This window comes from Ailuropoda melanoleuca, chromosome 3 (assembly GCF_002007445.2).
Source record: "Ailuropoda melanoleuca isolate Jingjing chromosome 3, ASM200744v2, whole genome shotgun sequence".
Taxonomy (NCBI): domain Eukaryota; kingdom Metazoa; phylum Chordata; class Mammalia; order Carnivora; family Ursidae; genus Ailuropoda; species Ailuropoda melanoleuca.
This window is the reverse complement of record NC_048220.1, coordinates 44,362,610-44,385,363: the sequence shown is the minus strand read 5'-3', so window position 1 is coordinate 44,385,363 and position 22,754 is coordinate 44,362,610. Positions and strand designations below refer to the sequence as shown.

Below are 22,754 nucleotides of genomic sequence, written 5' to 3'. Positions count from 1 at the left end.
GAGCTACCCAGGCGCCCCTGCGCTGGGTTTTTAAAGAAAAAACTACTGGAGTTAGAGTTGGGGCATCCTGAGCATCTCTCCCAGATCCACTCTTCTTTTCCCCTCACCAGAGAAAATCATAGTCTGAATTTGGTGTCCATTTTCATGTGGATGTTTTTGTACTTTTGATACTATGTATAGATCTAAGATACATAGTAGTGTTTTAAACACACACACACACACACACACACACTACATTATATAAATTTTAACCTGAACATATCCTTCTACAATGGGACTTTTCATTCAATACTCTTTTAAGTGATACCCATATTGATCTACGTACCTTTAGTTCGCTCATCCTGATTGCAAAAGAGCCTATTAATCAAATATACCCCAGGGTATTACCTACTCTTCTGTTGATGGATATTTTCTTGGTTTTCACTATTTTGCAATTCCAAACAAAGCTATTGTGAGCATTCTAGTAGATATTTCATGGTGCACACTCAGAAGAGTTTGTCTAGGACCTATCTTGGAGTGGAATTATTGGATATGTTTGTTTTCAACCTTAATAGATCTCGTCGTATTGCCGCCAGTCTGATAGCTGTGATGCGGAATTGCATTGTTGGTTTTAGAAGTATAGCAATTTCTTTCTTCCCTTCTGTTTCCTATGCATTTGAAACTCTCCAGTTTCTTAAATTTATCCCATTTTCTAGATTGGAAATTTGTTTTCTTTCCATCATGGAAAATGCAGCACTTATTATGAGTCTCATCATTTTGATATGTCTAACTTAGGTTAGCCTGCCTTTTCCTTTGAAATATATAGTATTATTTATTGGACACAGTGAAATGACAATGAGAGAAAAGAAATAAACAGACTCATCACTTTCTCTCCAAACTGTTGAGATCATTTTCTCTTGATAGTTTTTTGTTCACATGACTAAATATACAATGTGATCAGAATTTGTTTATCTTGTATGGAGAATGGAATAAATATATCCCTCTTTCTTCTCACTGGAGAAATCCCAAAATCAGAAGGTTTAAGAATAGCATAGATAACCAATTAGTTTAATTAGTATTTGGCAACTCTGTTCAGCAGAATCCTTGGACTTGCACCTGGAGTGCAGAGACACTACTGAATGATGCCACTTTAGCATCCTAAAGCACAACTCCATTTTTACACAGTGTCTACGTAAGAGATCCAGCTGCACGTGTATATGCTTACAGCAAGCTCCCTGAGGACTTTCCCTGTGTTTGGGGAAGAAGTAAGGTCAGTAAATCAAAATTTACACCCTACTGTCCTAGGAAATGCGAAGGTAACCCAATAAACAAACATGAGATCATATTCCCATTTTGGTCGAGGACAAGGGGAACATTTAATCCTGAGGAGAGTGAGAGAGAGACAAGAGGAAATTAAACACACGCTGACTGAGACTATGCTGTTTTCTTTTGCAGTTTGCTTTGCAAAATCCAGATGGGAAAGGAATAAACATTTACTTCTCTCGCTTTCTACACTTACCTTTTAAGTGTCTTAGCTTCAAAAGAAACACCCACCCTGAAACTGTATTTTCTTTAGCCAAAGAACGTGGTGTGAGAACGTGGTGTGAGAGGGTGGAGGAGAGGGGTGAGCTTTGTGGGCGCAAAGAAGTATTCAAGATAAAAATCATGATTAAAAGGATAATTTCTATCCTTTCTATCGAGACACAAGTCTGATGGGGGAGAGTTATTTATGTTGGTTATAGGTTCCTAGAGAGTTGACCCACACCGTTTATCCCTTTGTTTATTGATTAGGCTGTTTAGAAATGTTAATAACGGTTGTCAAGTTTGTCAAACAGCTCCTTTTATTGCTTCCTCTAGAGTCTCAAGATGACAGCTAGATTCTTCTGGCATGCACAGGAAAGGTCAACTTCGGTAATGTTCAATTAAAACAAGACTACAAAAGTTTCTATACATAAGAGGTAATAAGGAAGTTTTTAGCAGTTTTCTTTTTCTTTTTTTTTTTTTAAGATTCTATTTTAAAGTAATCCTTACATCAAATACGGGGCTCGAACTCACAATCCCGAGAATAAGAGCCCCACATTCCACCAACTGAGCCAGTTAGGAGGCTCTAGGATTTTTCTTCTAACTTCATACCTTTTCATTATTAAAGGTTAATAAGACCTGAAAATTTGTTGGAAACAATGAGATATTCTCTTATACTTCTTTTGAAAAGCAAAACTTCCCCTAATCTTGAATTAAAATAACAATTTGTTAATCAAGTGTATCTTGAAGCCTAACACTTTCTTCTCTTAAATATCAGGGTCCCCCTCCCCTTTGAGTCCTGCAATGGTTCCCAACCAGCACTTCCTGCTGTCAGGTTCTTGCCCCTGCATTCTAACACTGACCTCCCAGCGGTTACCTCCTGATAGGCACCTTCAAACTGCAGCCTCCATACCAACCTCTGTCATGACCGTCTCCAATAGCAGAGACCTCTGTGTTGCTAAGTGTCACTTCTGCTTCGCCCTTTCCCGGCTACGAGAACGCTTCCAGCTGCTGGTTCAGTGACCTTAACCTGGGAGAGCCAGTGTGTTCAGGGGGGAGAGGAGTATATCCTGAGCACATGATCCATTTTCTGATGTAATGACTTCATTTCTGTTATCCCCGAGGAATGCAGCAGGCGTACTGACATTTTGTCTACTGGCGCCACAGACAACAGTGTGTTGCTGTGCTAACATGCCCGGCTAAATTTGGATATGGTCCTGAGAATCTTATTAGGTAGACAGAGGAACTCACTGGGTCTCTGTAGATGTTAACACACATGCACGCCACCCTTGTAAAAGAAGTTGGCTTTAACTAGGGGAAAGTTAAATTAGGATTCAAAACATTTAACTAGGGCTTAATGAATGTTTTTTCCTCCTTAACCTGAACTTCAGTAGATAAAAGGTCAACCAGGTAGTCTGGCTTTCTGGAACAAGGATATAATCTTACTTCAAATTGGGTTGATGAGCTATGAAAGAAGCCAAATCTTTGAGAACTCTTAAGCATTCTGCAAACATTTTAAAATGGCATTTACATATAGGGGTGGTTTATATAATTTACCCTATTCTACTCCTTCCAAACCTCTTATTTAGCCTGCAGGCATTAGAATATTGACCATAACTAACATGGGATGGTGTGAGAAAAGCCCTCCGAGCCCCCACTCCCAAACTAAAGCACCTTGATCTTTGTCCACAGCCTCACTAGCTACGTATTCTGCCTCAGGCTTCTGTCATGCTCCTCCTGGGATCTGGAGACATTTGCTTAAATCTTCCATTCATCTAATTAGTCTTTTGGGAGAAAGACAGATGAAAGAAAGGGAAGGCAGGAGAGAAAGTGATGCTTCATAGGGCTGGTTAGACCAGAGGATGTAGCTTATCTACTGAAGAATTAGTGACATGAAAATCATTACACAGAAGCACTGAGCTCTGTGAATTTGTAAGTTCTATCTTCATTTAGATAAGTCACATTCAACTAGTCCTATTTCCCTCCTTAACTAAGGCAGAATTGAAAAAAGGAAGTGCAAAGTTGGGTCACCTTCCCAAATGGCTCCAGAAAAACTGCCCTCATCAGGGGTCCCCCAAAGGAAGAAATATGCTGGGATATATAAGGGATTGATAGATTAAGTGTGAGAAATTTCTCTCTTGCCACCTGATCCCAGTTGGAAATTCACTGGCTAACTGTGCTGCTGACTGAACAAAACAGAGGATAATAGCCTCTGGCTGAAGATTTTATAATTGAAGCTGAGGCAGAGTGGGCCATGTGTGTGTTTAGAACAGTGATTGCATTGTGAATTACAACACAAGTCCCACTTGTCAGTCACACAAATGTTTAAGACCATAGAAAGGCGTCTGATTTGGGACAGGGATGACAAAATGGATCTTTTGGTTTTCCCCACTTAGCCCTGAATACAAAGGACTGATGACTGCTTTGTTCTGGGATAAAGTCTTACATTCCTTGTAGGACCTATCCAATCACTAATAGAGAAAGAAAATTCCTGTCTGGAATCACTCCTACCACTTTCCCAAAGAAGTAAACTTTAGTTCTCATCACCCAATGGGGGAAAGAAAGCAATATAAATGATATCACACCAGATTTTTTTTTTTGTTTGCTAATCATTACTTCTCCTCATTTATCTTTAGTGACTGCCTCAAAGTTAAACAATTGTAGTAAACAGTATTAAGAGACATGGCTCCAATATAATATTTGTCAATACTTAAAATGCTTCTACCCTTTGAACCAGGAACTTCACTTTAAAGAATTTATTTAACAGATAAACTGATAGCTGTGGAAAATGATATATTTGAAAAGATAATCTTAGCAGCATTGTTTGTTATGTCTGAAGAGTGAAAATGTCCTAAAAGCTCATCAACAGGAAGTTGATTAAATAAATTACAGTACATTTACACAACGAAATGGGGTATAAAAGTTGTCATGAAACTTGGAACTCTGTGGAGTTTTTTGTCTTGCATTGATCTGCTTAATTAATTGCTATCCCTGGTAAGAGAAGTTATAAATAATGGGCAGTAAGGGATTGAAGAGCTGGGTGCTTTTCCTTCAGCTCTTACCAGTAGTAATGGAAAATTAACACTGATGGGAGAAGGAAATAAGGAATCTTGATTCATTCTGCACCATCTCTGAACAGCTCAACGGTCATCTTAATTAACAGTGTGTTTTCTGGATTTATAGGATGTGGCAGTGCTTCTTGGGAGTCCCATGTCAGTCCTCTAAGGGCTAGAGGTTTATAAACTTTTTTTTTTTTTTTAAGTAGGCTTCATGCCCAGCATGGAGCCCAACGTGGGGCTTGAACTCACAACATTGAGATCAAGACTTGAGCTGAGATGGGGTCAGATGCTTAACCAAATGGCCACCCAGGTGCCCTGGTTTATAACCATTTGAGCACAACACAGAGAGACAGGGTTAAAGCGAGCATTTTCCTTTCTTACTTGTAAATCCTTTAATCACAGGGCCTAAGAAACTCCTGGATGTAACAGAGATGGAAGGGCACCATTTAGTTCCACTGCTGACAGGTTGAAAAGAGAAAATCAACCATTTTGTTAGAAATAAGTCTGTGGTGGCAGGTGGCATGATAATCATAAAATTTGGTGGCACAAAAGTCAAATTGTACAATGGAGTCAACCACTGTTGAGAAAAACAATAGAAAGGCTTTTTATACATACATTTCTTCTATAATTTTTCTCAACGTATTATAAACTTATTTGTCTTCCCCACTGCATTTAAGCAACTTGACCTCAGGACTTTTGGTCATTTTTTTGTATCTTCGGTAGCCAAGCACAATGCCTGATACATAATGGCACTTCATAGTCTTCAAAATGAATTAAAAAACAGCAGTTTGAAAGCAAATTGTTTAAGATTGTCCTTAAATTTTTCTGATTAATGTATTTTCTCAGAAAAATACACATATCCACATACACAAAAATTCCAATATAATTTCTGGGGAATCATGGACATCTGCTTTCTCTCTTCTTTTCTTAGATCTTCTAGGGAACCGGAGAATCTAGATTAAGAAATTCCTAGGTTTAGAGTACATAATCACAGAAGTGGAAGAATATTTAGAAATATTTCCTATTCCCCAATTTTTTTTTTTTTTTTACAAAATGCATGTTTCTTTCCTCTAAACTTCATAGAGAAACTCTTTCAGTCCCTAAGGAAAAGGGCCTCTTCATGTGGAAGGTGTAAAAAAAATTTATCTATGTAGTTTTAGATTCACCTATATTGTGCAGTTATTGTAGTAAAATGCAGCCTTATAGCAAAAAAATAATTTTAAAGGCATTTTGTTTTAAAGATTTACTTAGAGAGAGTGTGTGAGCAGGGGGAGGAGTAGGAGAGGGAGAGAATACTCAAGCAGACTACCTGCTGAGTGTGGAGCCTGATGTGGGGCTCGATCCCAGCACCCTGAGGTCATGGCCTGAACCGAAATCAAGAGTTGGACGCTTAACTGACTGAGTCACTGAAGTGCCCAAAGAAGGTATGTTTATTTAACAAACATTTAGGGACTATTCACTATGAGTCAAGGACTGTGGAGGACAGGGGGCTAGAAACAATGACTCAAATCCAAATACGGTGGAGGGCATGCATAATGAACTGGGTACTTGAGTTAGATTTTTGCCTGTGTGTGTGTGTGTGTGTGTGTGTGTGTGTGTGTGTGTGTGATGAAGGTAATGATGGGTGAAATAAGCAGAGAGCAACTATAAATTCTGTAAAGGAAGAAAATGTAACTGCAAGAACCTTTGGTTTTATTATGGTCATATACAACTTTAACCTCCCATCCTGTTACCAGATTACCCATAAGGAGTCTGATAATAACCTCTGGAGAAGTACTGACTGATTCTGGATGAGGAGGAAGGCAACACTTGAACTGTAAATGCTTAAACTCTATCTCTGTGGTATGAGCAGCTGCAACCATCTACAAGCCATTTCTAAGACCAAGCATGTAAACGTTTCTTTCACCTGAGTGATGTCCTTCTAACAATCATAAGTTTGTTGCATCTTTAACTCTGGGGAGACTTCAAAGCTGATCAGTATGAATGTCTACTCAAGGGAGGACTGTCCTCCGTAACACTCTTTTGTTTGAATCCTCATTAACAGCAGCAGAATGTATTTGCAGTCACCGATAATTATTAGAAACCACTTCCTCGTACTGAGCTAAAACCTCCTTCTATTTTCCAACCATTTCTCTAAGCTTTGGCTTCTGGAGCAGTGCAGAATAATCCCATTCTCTCTCCCAGAGAGAGGTATTTGAACACAGCTATCATTCATATTTCTGAATTCATCTCAGGCTGCACTTCCCTTTCTTCAATGTATTCCTCTTGAGAAATATTTTCACAGTTATCACCTTCCTGTTCCTATTCTTTCACACACTGTGATACTTGGCCAAAGCTGGCTGAAAATGTGACACCTAGAACAGAACACGATATTCTAGCTGTGACTGATCTTAGCACATCTGAGTCCAGAGGAATTCTTTTGATCTGGACATGACCTTCCATCAACACACTCTTACAGGCTTTCATTCTTACCTCCTGTTCCCCTTCTAGGTGTGCTGTAATGTGGGCAAATAAACTTGGAATTTGGTCAAACAAAACTGTCGTGTCTTTTTTTCCTGAGTACCCAGGATCTGAGTATCGAGTTATATTTCCGTTCCATTCACCTTGGCGATGGAATGTGTCCAATTTCCTCTTAAATTTGCCTCAGCACTGAAATAATTTCAAATCTTAATATCATATTTAACCACTGCAGATCTGTTATCTGTAAATTTGATAATACCTTTTATGGAATTTCCTGTGTCTTCATTCAAAGGATTGGAAATTTCCTTCAGTTTCTCAGGTTTCTTCAATAGCTAGGAATCCACCTGGCTGATTATCCATCTTAGCCACAAAGATTTCAAAAGAGGTGTCCAGTATCTTGTTGGATTCAGTGAATCTGGTACCTTTAAACCAATCTAAGCTGAACAGTTTCCCCAACAACAAACGCTAGGGACATTTTATCATTGAAGTAAAATTTTAGGTGAGCCTCCAAGCTCTATGAAATAAGCAGCCAGAATGGGTGCAGAAACAAGAAAGCCTGTGTCATAGTCACCATTTCCCCTTTCTTGTACATACACAGTGGACCAGATGCACTGGATCTATATTTTATTAGGAAAGGCAACTCTGAGGTAAATTCAGCCAAATAAAAACTCAAGAATCACTCACTGGAGAGGGATATGTGAGGGGTTCTGTTCACTACCCCAATTTTCAAGATCTTTTTCAGACAAAGTCTTAAGTCTTATGGTGGGTGTGTCAGGAAAGGCTACCTTTTTTTTTTTTTTTTTTTTTTTTTTTTTAAAGATTTTATTCATTTATTCGACAGAGATAGAGACAGCCAGTGAGAGAGGGAACACAAGCAGGGGGAGTGGGAGAGGAAGAAGCAGGCTCACAGCGGAGGAGCCTGATGTGGGGCTCGATCCCATAACGCCGGGATCACGCCCTGAGCCGAAGGCATACGCCTAACCGCTGTGCCACCCAGGCGCCCCAGGAAAGGCTACCTTGATCTAGGTATTTAGATCTTATAATGTTTACCCTTTGCCTTTGATACAGCTGGTTCTTAGGTGGGTCTATTTCCCATGTGAATTTCTCCATTAATAACAAATGAAAAAGTAAACTTTGGACATTGACTGTTTTTCAAAGAAAATGAAAGCATGTATGTTTTTTTTTCTTTTATTTTCACCAAACATTCATAAGAGAAGGCATATTCAATTTTGAGGGGCTATCCAATTTCAGATGGGAGACATATAACTGTAATAATGTGTTGAGAGAAGAAAGAAGCCTTGGTCATTGCATCTATGCAGATGAAACAGGGTTTCTCTTTGGATACTTTTAGCTCAGTTAACCATGCCTAAACCCAATTTGGGGGATAAGTATTTCAATTCAATTCCCTCAGAGCATGAGAAATTCTTCTTGTGCATGACAGCAAAGGAAAAAATGAAAAATGGTCATAAACAAGCCAGATGATCCACTGAGGAGGCAGGATTGCTCTACACATTGATTCATACACAAAGCCTAAAGGCAAAATGAGAAAGTAGAAAGTTAAGTCATTCCCTACTAGTTAAGGAAGGTACAAGTACAAAATCATATCAATTAAAATTTTTTTAAAGAATATTTTCTCTATTTTGCCTTCTTACACAATACAGTTCTCAATTCTACAGAGCTGCAGATTATTTACCTTTCATCCTATTAACTTTAGAAAAGCAAGATTTTCATGTAAATAGCTCAGGTGATAGCTCCTCAAGATAATTTTTAGTTATTCATCTAGGTAACATGCAGTATTCCTTCTGAAGGGAAAAAAGTCTCTATTGGGTGGTACAACATCATGCCTTTTCTTTCTCTTTTCTGTAGTAACCCCAAACAAACCTAAATCTCCTGGATCAATAATCAAGAAAGACTTTATTATACATTGTTCAGTTCACAAATCTCAAATGCAAGTTGGCCAGTGAAAATTTTTATAGTTTATCCACGATTCAGAATGCCTTATCAACACTGTATGCTCTGATCTGAAGAAAAAGAAAAGAAAAATAGATGAATGGCTACATTCAAAAAGGCTTTAAAAAATAAGTCCTTAGTTTTGAATTATGCCAAAGAACAAGTATTTGAATTTATTGCTATGCTTTGGAAGATTTTAAATATCAGATGTGGACCTTAAATAAAAAGAACATCATAGCGCTTTTGTTTTCTTATGGATTTCAGTTTTAACACTGAAGTATGAAAGAAATGTGAGCTCATTGTCATGGATAATAATGCAACTTTATTGTGTGCAGCCTTTTTCACACCAAGTATTAGTTTTTTCATGTGAAATAAGTTAAGATTTAAAATGATAAAGTTACTGTTAAGGAGACACACAGAAAGGCAATAGAAAAAGCTGAAGGGAGTTTTTGTCTGAAACTGGAAAACAGAACAGTCTGGGGGAAAAAACAAAAGATATGAGAAAAATACCACAGGCTAGAAAAACTACTTGGGGGGGGGGTAGAGAAGGGCCAGGCAGTTGTCTCAGAGGGAGGGCAGGATTTCATGTGCATGTTTAATGCATGTGCTTGGCAATAATCATCTTAGAATTTTCTTCTGTGTTGTTAGAGGTCTTAATTTTTCCCACTGTCTATAATTAATTTTATTATGAAGAATAATAAATATATGTATATATGTTTTTATTTAGCACAAAGTCCATTTGTCTAATTTTGTATCTCATCGGCAAAGTCATACCTCAGATACACAGTGGAAAACAACTGGAAGATCTATCAGAGTACATTCAAAGTTTGGATTTTTTAATCAAAAAATTTTTTTTATTATCCTATTTTGGTTTCCTTATTGAGTAGACTCCTAGGGAAAAGTAAGTACTGGGAGTTTACTGGTCTGCTGTAGAAGTAGAATTTAGACTCATAAAAAAGAAAGTTAAAGAGAGACCCAAAGGTTCACTTAAAATAAAAATCACCAGACAAGATAGGCTGCGAAGAGCCTCCTCCCTGTGGCTGTTTAAGAACACATAACACTCTGGAGCAGCTGTCCTCAAACACCTCTGTCCAGAACCCACTCCTCTTCTGGAGTTTCTCAACTCTTTCTGTCCCACGTCAGCTTTAGCTCTCTTCACTACACTGCCATTTGTGACATGTTTATCTGCCACTGCGGATGAGATGGCAGTAAAGGAGGCAAAGTCCCAACCACTTATCAGAACATGAGAAGAGAAACGTATCCTTGGACTTGCTTTAGTGCTCTAACTGGCAAATATGCCAAAGGACTGACAATCTTATATGCTGAGGTGGAAAAGAACCTGTAATACAAGATCGAAAAGCATCTAACACAAGACACAAAAACAATATACATTAGGCCAGTTCAGTTAAAACTCATACTTTTTTTGGTATTCTCTGACAGGATTTTAGAAAAGATAAACCCCAATGGAGGAACATAATTTAAGTGTGGCAGAAAGGTGGCAATCATAAGGCCTGAAATATAAAGATAAATGCATTATTGGGGCATATTCTCCTGGCCCTGAGGTATGTGGGCAAAAAGGTCACACTTTACCGTGAGACAGGGGGTCAAAGGTGATGCAGGGCTCTAAGAAAATATTTGCCAGAGGAATGTGATGATTCATTTATCAGTCCAGAAATCTCAAGTACAAAACTTTAAGATATAAGAAGGATCAAATTATACAATGTATATGATTCAATTTAAAAATTCTTAGCCCTCTTACATTATATTATCTAGATTACAATAGTAAAAAATCAAATTAAATTTATACAAAACTTTTATAAAAAGAAATCAAATCCATTTTTATGAAATTTTATAGTACAAGTATTTTCTAATGGGTGTTTTCTTAGGGTTTGGTATTTATAATTCCATTTACATCTGCAAAATTTTTCAAAGCGATAAACAAAAGGCAGTCAATAGAAATCTAAACTTTCCTTTGCAAAACTCCTTTCAGTTTCCAGGCCAGTAACACATAGTGATGTCAACTTCTCCTCCAGACATGGACTGCTACCAAAGATCCCCAGTTTAAGGAGCATGCAGGCCTCTACTCATTAGGAACGCTTTCTGGTTTGGCTCACGTTTCAAGAAATTCTGGAGCATGTCCATGCCGTCCAGAGATCCCCCAGGTTTCAGGATTAGGTTTCTGTATTTCATTCCAACCTAATAAAATAAAACATCATGCCTAATAATTCATTGTTAAAGCAATTTTCCAAATCCCTAGATGCAAGAGAGAAAGGGGTAAGGGTGAAAAAAAAAAAAAAAGGACTTTACTGTGTCTGGAGGTTCTCTTTTGCCTAGACTACAGGTCTGTAGTACTTATTTGTTTTGGTAGCTATGAGATCTGAGGCTTACAAACTCTGGTCTTCTACACGCCTCTTTATTACTGCTTTGTCTCCTTAGAGTCTCAACGGAGCAAACAGACGAACAAAAAATAGCCAAATGGAATGTATAACAGATTCTTCTTGGTTATCCCATCTCCAAAGCTATTTCAAAAGGGTTAGCAAAGCCAGTGTTCAGGAAGGCCACAAACATGGGGTCTGTCTACCTGTAAACAGTGGCACCACTACAGCCAAACATTTTTCTGAGGGGCTTATAGAAAACCCCTCATCTTTATGAATGACAGTAGGACAATAGCACATGTCCCATGGTGTAGGGTAAGATATTTCTGTGGGCCTAGAGCTGGGAATAAAGACCTTTTTAAAGTTTTCTTTGGGGATGAGGTCTGGAATTTTAAAACACATTGCAGTTACTCTGCCTTTATTTACATAATGTATGAGAAAATAGAGTGAAAGAAAACGACTGTAATTCAGAATCAGTGCTATTCAATATTTTCACTTCCTTTTCATCATCCTTTTTGGGGAAGCAAAGCAAGACAATTCAGTGAAGCCTAATTCTAAATACACATATAAAATAAGTACTTCATATATTCATTATATCATTTGATCAATATGACTAATAGCCTTTTTTTGGAGAAAGAGAGAGAGCAAGTAGGGGAGGAGAGGGAGAGAGAATCCTCAAGCAGACTCCCTGCTTTTTAAAAAAATTAAACAACAATAACTACAACAAAAAAACCTGATAAGATTAATTTTAATAAAATATTTTAACCGGTATATCTACATTATTTCAACATATAGCAATATAAAAATTACGGAGATTTACTTTTTGTTGTAGGTCATTAAATCTATGTGGTTTTTACTTTTACACCCAATTCTTCAGTTGCACCAGCCACATTTCAGGTGCCTGATAGCCACGGGTGGCTGCCCCAGTGGACGGGTGCAGGGCCGGGAACACACAAGGATCCTTAGAAGGGCCTGTTGGACAATATTCTAGTCTGACATTGAAAAAGCATGCAGTAATCTTGTTGCCTTATTTATAAGCTCTGGATAAATTTTCTTAAAAAGGGTAGTGCCTGTAATCACTGATATTTGAATTCCTGAAACCCTGGTAATAAAGGCTTAGAGCTAGATTTAATGTTCTTTAGGGGGAAAAAATGATGTGCAGTTTCTTACTTGGTCTGCAGCAATTCATGACTGTTAGAACAGCAATCAAGAGAGCGTAAAAAGGGAGTGATGGCTACTCCTACAAAAGACTTTATTATTCTAAGAAGCAGCAGCTAGGGGCTCTGGAGCCCAAACAATCTCCTTCCCTTCCCTTTCTTTCATTGCCCAATGTGCTTAAATTTGCCTACAATGTTGAATCAGCAGGGGGACTGGGCAGGCTGGGGAAGAAAGCTTATAGCAATATAGGAAGAACTTAGAAAATGTGAATTAAATTCATCTGCAGAATTACAAAAATACTTTAACCCTTTTTAATGGAAAAAAAATATAAGTATATACTAATAGCGGAGACAGCATGATGAACCCCAGGTACCCATCATCCAAACTCCATAATTAATATTTACCTGCAGAAATTCTTAATGCTCAAGATCTGAGATTCTTTTCCTTACTAAAAGACATATTTCATTCCACAAATATCATAGGAACGTCAATGAAAATCTAGATTAAGTTAAAGAATAAATCTCCCACAAGACTGGTATCTCACAAAACGGTCTCATTTGCACAGAGAACTGTGGTTTTAGGTAGCAAAGGAAAGCAGGCCCTTGAAGAGCTGCCCGGCACTGTGAAGAGGCAGCTCAGGGCTCCTCCAAACAGTAAAGTCACCGTAGAACCTGGAGCCGGGCGTTGTTCCGTCTCCCGCATGGTATGCGGCTCAGCACAGTTCCAGTCCTGCCCTGCTTACGGCTCCAAAGAAGTTGATTCAATTTCCTGAATTACAGAGCAATGGTCTTTTAATAGTTTCATTTCCTTTGCAATGAAGTTTGGAGAACAGTTTAAGAGTCATTTTGGTAATAGGATCTTGCTTTTCTTAAAAAAAAAAAAAGGAAAAAAAAGAAAGAAAGAAAAAGAAAAGTTAAGTGAATTTTCCTGTTTTCGGAAGGTACTGGCTCTCTGGGTGTGAGAACACCGTCTCGGAGACATATGCCACAGGTGGAAGGAGTCTTTGCCCAGAGTTATTCTATTTTGTTTACATAATAAAGGAACTTGAACTGAGAGGAAAGCAGAAAGAGAAGTTCTAAGACAACCATGGAGATTTTTCATGCTGAAAAAAAATCCTTCAGTACGACCTGCATTGCACATAGTAAGAGCTTCTATTAACTATTCCATGAAGGTGAGTAACATTAGTCACCTGTGTGATTTTCAATCCTGGAAGATGAGAGTGTATCTATTGGCGACTGTCCAAGTCCTCTCTAACAGGGATGTTTTCTAAAGAAGGGTCAGGAGTTTGGGAGTCAGGGCCAAACCTGAATCTTGGCTTCACCCTCAGCTCTGTGGTCACGGGCCTTGGTTTCCTTACCTGTCAAGTAGGACTATGCCTTCCTCACTTAGTTGATGGGGAATGAGAGATGATTTCAGTACACTGCCTCCTCCCTAATGAACACACGGCAGCTGGGGGCACTCAGTAATCCTCAGGGATCACTTCCACCCCTCTCACACTGGCCCTACATTCAGTGTCTCAAGTATAGAGCAGGGATACAGATGCACTCCTGGTTTGGCATTGCCTTAATATTAGTTCTGTCTCCTAATAAAGCTAAAAAAAGCACAAGAGACTTTGTCTCCATTATTAATAAGAAAGAGACTCCCCAATTCAGTAGGAATATTAAGTAGGAGAGACCAGGCACTCATTTTATCTAAGAATATGTAACCTTTATTTGAGGTAATATTTATTTATTTACTTACTTATTTATTTTTAAAGATTTATTCTTCTATTTTAGAGAGAGAGTGTGCGCGCAAACTGGGGGGAGGGACAGAGGGAGAAGGAGAGGAGACTCCAAACTGATCATGGAGTCCCACCCAGGGCTCGATCCCATGACCACAAGATCATGACATGAGCCGAAATGAAGAGTTGGATGCTCAACCAACTGAGTCACCCAGGCACCCCCTGGGGTAATATTTTAAGAACAATATGACTTGAAGGAAGGATGCCATCATCTATCAGTAATGAGAATGTATAAATGGCCAACAGCCTGGGTCTCCTGCTATCTCGGGCATCCATGAAACAGCACATGCAAACTTCCACTGCCTTCCAACCCTCCCTCCTTCCTGTTGTGACTGACTCTGGGGAGGAGAGCCAGAGCTGCCTCTTTCCTACTCCGAGTAACAGGCATCAGGGCAGAGTGTCCACCTGAGCACAGGTGATGACGAACAGGCATCCCACAGGCTCACAGGGTGGCTTTAAGACTGGACTTTGAACATTTCCCTCTGCGGCCCATCTGTGAACTTCCCAACAGCACACCCTTTGTTTTCTATGAGGGTGGGGAGATCGTGGGTGGATAAAGAATACCTCGGACAACAACAAAGAAAAAGGAAGAGAGTCAAAGACTGGTGCTGGTGCTGGTAGTCAGGGAGATGGGAACGAGAACAGTGGGTAGGAATCTTTGCTCCATTAGAACAGGCCTTCTGGAAACCTTAAGCAAAGTTTCAATTTGTGAGGGTAGACAGAACTTTTTTTCATGGGTAGGGAGATCAGGAAAAAAATTAAAGAGACAGCCAGTGTGTACTGGGGGAGGGGAGGTGGATGGGGAGAAAGAAGCAAAAATGAACAAAATAGCTCCTATTACAAGGGTCTTATGATCTAGGAGGTGAGATAAAGGAATAGACACTTAACCAAGCAGATTATTAGAGTTCAAAGAGAAATACGGAGAAGGGCTATAAGAACACAAAGGAAGAAAAAGTGCTTCCAGTTGGTTGGGATTCGAGACTTAGAAGGTCTGGCCTTGTAAATATGTAAGAAGTTAGTTGGAAATCAATTCCATTTCCTTCCTTTATCCTCAAATCAGGCAAAATCTAAGTCTGTTGGAAAAGGCTGAAGTGTAAGAAAAATCAGCTTGGGGGTGGTACATCCGGAGAGCTGAAGCAAAAGTTAATCCATTTGGAAGGACTTGCAGGAGAGGAAATTTCATATTCTCCCTTAGCAACACATTACAGCAGGAACTGGGCCTAGAATTCTGATTGAGGGGCACTGGAACACTTAGCTTTATATTGCACATTCTCTGTCAGGTAATTCTTTTGCATGTTAACCCCAAATTCATCATGTTTCTGTGTCTGTTATTATATGTAAAGATCCAGCTACATTACAGATTAAAATACAGCGATACTAGATTTTTTTTTTTCCCCTCTTCATTGACGGAAAAACAAAGGTTAGCAATTTCTCTAAATGCAAAAGAGGTGGAAGATAATTCTAGCTTAATAATATAATTGTCTTTGAATCCACAATGTCTCTTACCTCTTAGGAAATTTTCCCACAATGAAGTTGCCTTATAAAAAGAAATGGCCCTAGTTAAAATGCCCCCATTTTTTTCAACCCTATGATTAGCTGCTGTATTTTGAAACTACATTTGGTGACCTTAAAGATATCTTCAAAGAGCCCCTAGAGCTTGCTGGAAAGAATTATTCCCAAGCAGCTCCCTTCCACAGTTATTTAAAAGAAGAGCTGGAGAAGGAAAAGATTTGTCTGATAATGAGACTTCTCCATATTCTACTAGAAACAAAGACTTTAGAATATATTTAACAAACTAATTAAACAATTAAGATGGTCTATGTATTTACAATGAAGATGAGAGAAAATCACAAATAAAACCAGAGGTAGCAAACTTCTGGCTATTATAGGTAAGTGGCCAATTCTAATACTTTGATAGAAACCTTCAAAACAGAATGAAACCATTGTACCATAAAATATGCTATTGCTACATTTGGTATTCAGAAGACTATAGGTTTGGGGTGCTTGGCTGGCTCAGTTGGTAGAGCATCTTACTCTTGAGCTTGGGGTTGTGAGTTCAAGCCCCACGTTGGGTATATAGATTACTTAAAAAAAAAAAAAAGCTTTATATTTGACCCTTCCTATTATTGTTTTCCCAGTGAGTAGGGCACTTTCTACAGTTAGGCTTGCTAAGATCTGGAATGTTTCTCAGAGCAGACCTTGAGCTTTGCAGGATGGTAAGACGCTACAGAGAGAAGGCCTGGAGATGTTCGTTTGTTTATATCAATGGCCTGGACCAATAATGTCAAAGTCATGTGATCTTTTAGTCTACAGCCTCTCTAGAGTCTGAGGACTGAGAATAGCAGGCTCTGATTCCTCAAAGGGCCATACCACTATCTTCTCAAAATGATTCAAACACTTCCTAGGTGAAACTAACATGCCATTATGTGTCAACCATACCTCAATTAAAAAAAAAAAAAAGATGTCAACATAGCTACAGTGGCACCAATATGTACTCAGTTGTGATGCTTATTAAGAAACCTAAGACAGTCTAATTCTCCTTCCTTTCAAGGTGCCCTTTTATTTGTTTGCTTGCTTTTGTTGTGGTTTATTACTGAAAAGTTTCTAGAGTCTATTATTTATCCTTATTATCACAGAATTTTTATAATGGCTTTGGGAAAGTCTTTTTAATTCACTATGCTGGGCAATAATAACTGGTCCCTTTCTATTAAAAACTATGTAATTCTAGAAAATATAGCAGAATTCAGTGATGAGGAAAAAGATATAAAACATATTAGGGAGGGTGAGGGCCTTGAGACAACAGAGTCTGTGTGAGATCTTGTGATTGCTCTGATACTCAGGACTTCAGATCAAATTCAGTATCTCCTTATACTATAAAAATTCTTTGGGGGCACCTGGCTGGCTCAGTTGGAGGAGCAGGCAACTCTTGATCTTGGGGTTGTCATTTCAAGACCCATGTTGGGTGTAGAGATTACTAAAAATAAATAAATAAATAAATAAACCTAAAAAAAAAATTCCTTCTCTTCATCACAACAAACCTGTAATAATGACAGATGTTTTTTGTAGAATGAGATTACTGTCTCAAAGTATTAACTTTTATTTATTTATTTATTTAAGATTTTATTTATTTATTTGACAGAGAGAGAGACAGCCAGTGAGAGAGGGAACCCAAACAGGGGGCGTGGGAGAGGAAGAAGCAGGCTTCGCGCTGAGCAGGGAGCCCAATGAGGGGCTCGATCCCAGGACCCCGGGATCTCGCCCTGAGCCGAAGGCAGACACTTAATGACTGAGCCACCCAGGCACCCCCAAAGTATTAACTTTTAATAAGTGGATATTTGAATTTTGTAAATCAGGTATTACTTTAAAGCAAACATTTGCAAAACAAACGAACGAACAAACAAAAAAACCTAGAGCAAACAAAACCAGACAGTGCACTTGTAGGAGGGAACAAAACGGCTATTTAAAAAGCCATTTTAGTATCTGCCACTGCAGGGAAGAGTGTGAGGGTGGGGTGCAAAAGGATTTCCCCTTGGTCACTGTAGCCAGATTCACTATTGTTGTGACAGCAGGGGAGCAAGAAATGATATGATATCCCAGAGTATTTGAGAGGAAAGAAAAAGGAAGGGATTAAAGCTAGCTTCATGGCATAAAATGAATAATATATAGCAATGTCAAATCCAGATTTACAGTAAAACTGAAAACTGTTTTTAACACCACAAGGCAACAATTCCAAGTTGTTTGGGAATTTTGCTTTCTCCAAGTTCAACCCAGGTCCCTGGTCTTAAATTAAAAGTAGTCTGGCTGTTTGCCAAGCTGTGAAGCTTGAGAATAAGAGGAAGTACATAGAAGCATAGTGGCAGGGATTGAGGCTGCTGGACTTGCAAGTTCCTTGGGGTCCACTGGGATCAGTACTTTGGTTGTCATGTTGGCAGATGGGAGAGAAGCGGTCACGGTGGAGGGTGCTGGAGATGTGGCTGTGTGAGTGGAAGCACAGAGGAGGTGAGTGAGGAAGCTTACTTTAAAAAGGTACTGTTAGCACTTATGCCAGGAAGCCTCACCAACTAGTAAGAGTCAGTAACAGGTCATAATTGTACCTTTGTATAGCTAGACCTAGTGTCTCTTCAATCATTGTTTTCTGATTTCTGCAATAACGTGCTCTACGTAAAAATAAGGAAAAGTGCCACAAAAAGCACAGAAAAATATTTAATAATCACTCATCAAGTTATCACCTGATGCTAAGAATGGACATTTGATGTACTCTTTTTCTAAACATACATTTTAAAATAAAAATTTACATTCTATGGTACAAAACATCTTATTTTTTTAGTTTATTTATTTTTAAAGATTTTATTTATTTATTTGACAGAAAAAGAAAGAGTGTACAAGCAGGGGGAGTGGGAGAGGGAGAAGCAGGCTCCCCGCTGAGCAGGGAGCCTGATGCAGGGCTTGATCCCAAGACCCTGAGATCATGACCTGAGCTAAAGGCAGACGCTTTAACGAACTGAGCCACCCAGGCACCTCCAAAATATTTTATAACCTGTTTTTCTTTCCGCTTTGTGTAACAGTTAATATTAAAAATTCCCAGACACAAGAAAAAGCTTGTTGAAGTCCTTTCCTCATGCTCAAGTCCATTCTGCTCTTCAAAAAATGGAAAGGCCACTTTTGGTTTGAATGATTTGGAAGATTTCATAAGTGAGTGGCCATTTTAGTAGGGTCTTTAAGAATGGTTAAATTTTGGGGGCACCTGGGTGGCTCAGCTGTTAAGCGTCTGCCTTCAGCTCAGGTCATGATCCTGCAGTCTTGGGATCGAGCCCCACGTCAGGCTCCCTGCTCAGTGGGAAGCCCGCTTCTCCTTCTCCACTCCCCCTGCTTGCGTTCCCTCTCTCGCTGTCTCTCTGTCTGTCAAATTAATTAATTAAAAAAAAAAAGAATGGTAAAATTTTTAAGAGGCATAGACAAGAAGGCACACATCTTAGGTGGAAGAATGAGAATGAACAAATTTGCGAAGGTGCAAAGACCTACAGGAACACACAAATTTGGCTCACACACAGAATTCTGGGAAGTAAGGAAGGGATTTGATGGCTATGCTAAGGACTGTGAACAAGGAGAGGAATAACAAGAAGCAGGAATTAAACAAAAAGAAAACCCAGTAGGTAAGGGCCTTAAGAAGTTGGCCATTGGGTCATTAGCGGTAACTCTGGAGAGAGAGTAACTTTCCAGTTCAGTTGGTAGAGGCAAAAGCCAGATAAAAAAGGTTTGCCAAGACTGTTTCTTACAGTGAGAAATTTGGTAAAAAGAACAACAACTGAGTAGTAGCAACAGGGTTGTCAGAGTCAGCAGCAATAGCCCCAGTTTTTTCCCAAGACGGCAAACCAGTAAGGCTTGGTATGAGAGACATCCCTGACACAGAAGGAAAGAAGATAAATACTGAAGTACACAAGGAGAAAAAAGATGAAGTACTCAGTCTTGATGACTTTACTTTTCTTAGTGGAGAGCAGAGAGGTAGTGAGAGACTCAGGGGAACGCGATAAGGGAGGTGGACAGGACAGTAGAGTAACACTGGGTGTCTAGACAGGTCAGATAGCATGACTTTGCAGTGGGGCAACATGGATTCACTACAATCTTCTCCAGAAAACTCTGAATCCCAAGGGTACCATCTCTAAGTGAGATGGTGGAGCAATCCAGGGCTGGGCACTTGGCTGAAGGTCATGCAGAAGTCAAGATATTTATGAGAACAGTCAGTGGTTGACCATTGTAACAGGCTGGCCAGGGAATGGAAGGAGGTGTATAGTGACCTAAGAGCCTGGGTAGGGTGGGATGGAAGATGGTGTGATTGGAAAGGCTAGTGTATAGAATGTAGGTGCCCTGGAGGGTTTTTTTTGGGGGGGGGGGGGGTGGGAGGGGATGGTGGTGTAAATTATGGCAATGTATTTCACTATGTACGTGTGAGGCACTATGCAACCCAGAAACAAAGTTTGGGGGAACAAATCAGTCGGTTAAAATAAGCACAGAGAGCCTGATTTTGAAAATTTGTTCTTCTAACTTCTGAATCAAACAGAATAAAAAGCATACTGGAAAATGTATCAGCCCTAGAAATAATCTGACAGCTGAGTCTTCAACAAGAGTGGAGACTGGCGGACTGTAACTCAGGAAGGTTTGGCTGGTAGCCATCTGGCAGTCAATTCACTGTACACAGAAAGGAATGGCTCAGGTTAATGAAGCAGCTTAAATTACTTAGAGGCATTTGGGTTGCAAACTACATTGTAGGTGGGGTATGCCAGCTACAGAGAAAGGATACCTCCCACAGAAAATGTATAAAGAAACTGTGTAGAGAATATCAGAACATATGCAGACTATTTCTATCAGGAAGGAGTTTACCTTTCTTTCCCAACCTTCTATAAAACTAAAACATTGTACCGCACATGTAAAAACTAGCTGCTATAAATGCTCAAATGCATAAACAAAGCTTTGAATTTTAATTATGCAATATATTGGAATGTTAATAAGCATAAAAATGCAGGGTTTTTTTTTAAACTTATAGAATTAATCACCTGTGCACTGCAACTTAATGATGTATGATATGAAAAGATGCAAGACTTAAAAGTTAAAAGCTGTTACCAAATCTCTTATTCTAAAATCTAGGTGCAATTAATATTTTACACTACGAAATAAAGGGGAGGGAGCAATTGCAAAATTAACAAAAGGAGAAAAGAAAATACAGTACCTCTGGATTCATTATCCCTTCTTTTTTAAAACAGCTGTAAAACATGTCCATGGAAAATACTTCACTCCAAAGATATCCATAATATTGGCCATCATATCCCCCTGCCAAATGTCCAAAAGTGGCCGGCATATTTGTGCCTTTAAAGAAAGATACATTTCAATCAATGTGATGGCCAATGTGAATCAGGTTATCAACTGACTAAGGTTTCCTTATGGGGAGTCCCGACACTGGGGAGAAGAGACAAGCAGGATCTTACCTGTAGTACTCCCTGGCTTTACCTGTGTGCTTGGCCAAGATGTTTACAAACTTCTCTGCTACGATGACTCAACCTCGGAGATGGTTTCGGCCCTAAGCTCTGGAATGCCTAACAATAGTTTCAGAGGCTTTGTCCACACCCACCAGATAGCTCAGTGTTTCAGAACTGCTCAGTCCTTTCTTATCCCTTAGACATGTGTCTTACAGATACTCTAATCGTAAGCCTACTCTTTGTCACAACTCTATCTAAAATGTGTCAGAACGGCACTTATTTTAGGTTCATAATTACTGAGAAAGAACTCTTTATTTAAAAAGCTAAAAAGGTTTTACCAACTCTGTCTACCTCTAGGGCTACTTTTAAAAAGGGGGTTTTGTCAAAGTGGCCTCAGGCACAAAGCTGGTATATGCTCTACTATAAACAGATCACAAAAGGAAGTGAGGAGCCTGGATTGACTCAGTTCACTCTTCTGACCTTTAGTATCACTATAAATGCGATGGATTCATTTAAATAACAGCTTCGCTGGTGAAAAAAGTCTCGTTACCAAACTATGTATACATGAACAACTACATGTTGGCTTAAAATATATAACTATAAACGTGAACACACCCGTGTGTGCACCTCCTCACCCACCCCCATGAGTGCCGTAAATACTGAGTTAGAAAGTGCTAAACGGCCTTAACCGATCTCAGAACCAAAAACAGAAGCAAGGTGGAAGTTTGTGCTTCTCTCTAACATTGCCCCTTCTGCCAATTTCTCAGTGAAATCTCTGGGAAGTCGTGGTGCATACACGGAGGGAGGAGTCAGGTGGGTGTTGCCAAATGTGAATGGCTTTCTCTGCTCTGGGGTGGAGCCCAATTGCTCATGCCTGATTACACTAAAATGCTGCAGAGCTGGAGCCATCTTTCCTTTAAGCACATTTGGACAGGGTAACTCCTATGGACAGAGTAAGCTTATCTGAAAGTCACGGCCTGATTATAGGAATCAGAAACAAATTATGTGAGGTAAGCTGCCTGAGGAACTCTGCCTTCCCTGGCAGTGTTGGTAGGAGTACACCCTGTGCCCCAAGGAGAAAGTGAATCCATGTCTTGGTATTTACCTACCCGGAGTAGCTGCAACGCCTAATACCTCTGTGCAGTATTTGGCATATTCACTTGCAGCGTCCAGCGATGCGTTCGTATGGAGAGACTGATCGACTTTGCTCAGAACAATCTGGCGTAAGGTCAGAAGACCTAATAACATAAGAATGTTTGGGCATGTTTTGGAGAAGAGAGAACTACGTGTTCTAATATCACAAGATCAAAGATTTCGAAAACTGATGCCTGTAGTACACAGTACAGAATGGGAGCAAGGTATCTCCTTTAAGATTTAGAAGGGGATGGACTTTTTTTCTTGGATGCGATCCCAGAATATTTAGCAGTCTTCCCTCCCCAGGTTAGCACTCTGAGGGTACTATCATTATTAAAGGGGGAATAAGTTCTATAGAAGAAGAGGC

General features: G+C 39.3%; 1 protein-coding gene across 2 annotated transcripts in view; it reads right to left on the bottom strand.

Moving 5' to 3' along the window:
* Window positions 1-8,059: 8,059 nt before the first annotated feature.
* The window catches only part of NLN (neurolysin), a 99,283-nt gene continuing 84,588 nt past the window's right edge, over window positions 8,060-22,754 (bottom strand). Inside the window, exons 10-13 of one of the 2 annotated variants that reach the window (XM_034656288.1) lie at window positions 22,363-22,491; window positions 21,007-21,143; window positions 11,084-11,165; window positions 8,060-8,549 (exon numbers count right to left, since the gene is read on the bottom strand). In XM_034656288.1, coding sequence (XP_034512179.1) covers window positions 8,413-8,549; window positions 11,084-11,165; window positions 21,007-21,143; window positions 22,363-22,491 — 485 coding nt within the window. In that variant the 3' untranslated portion in view covers window positions 8,060-8,412. The other variant, XM_011225077.3, reaches the window with a different exon arrangement.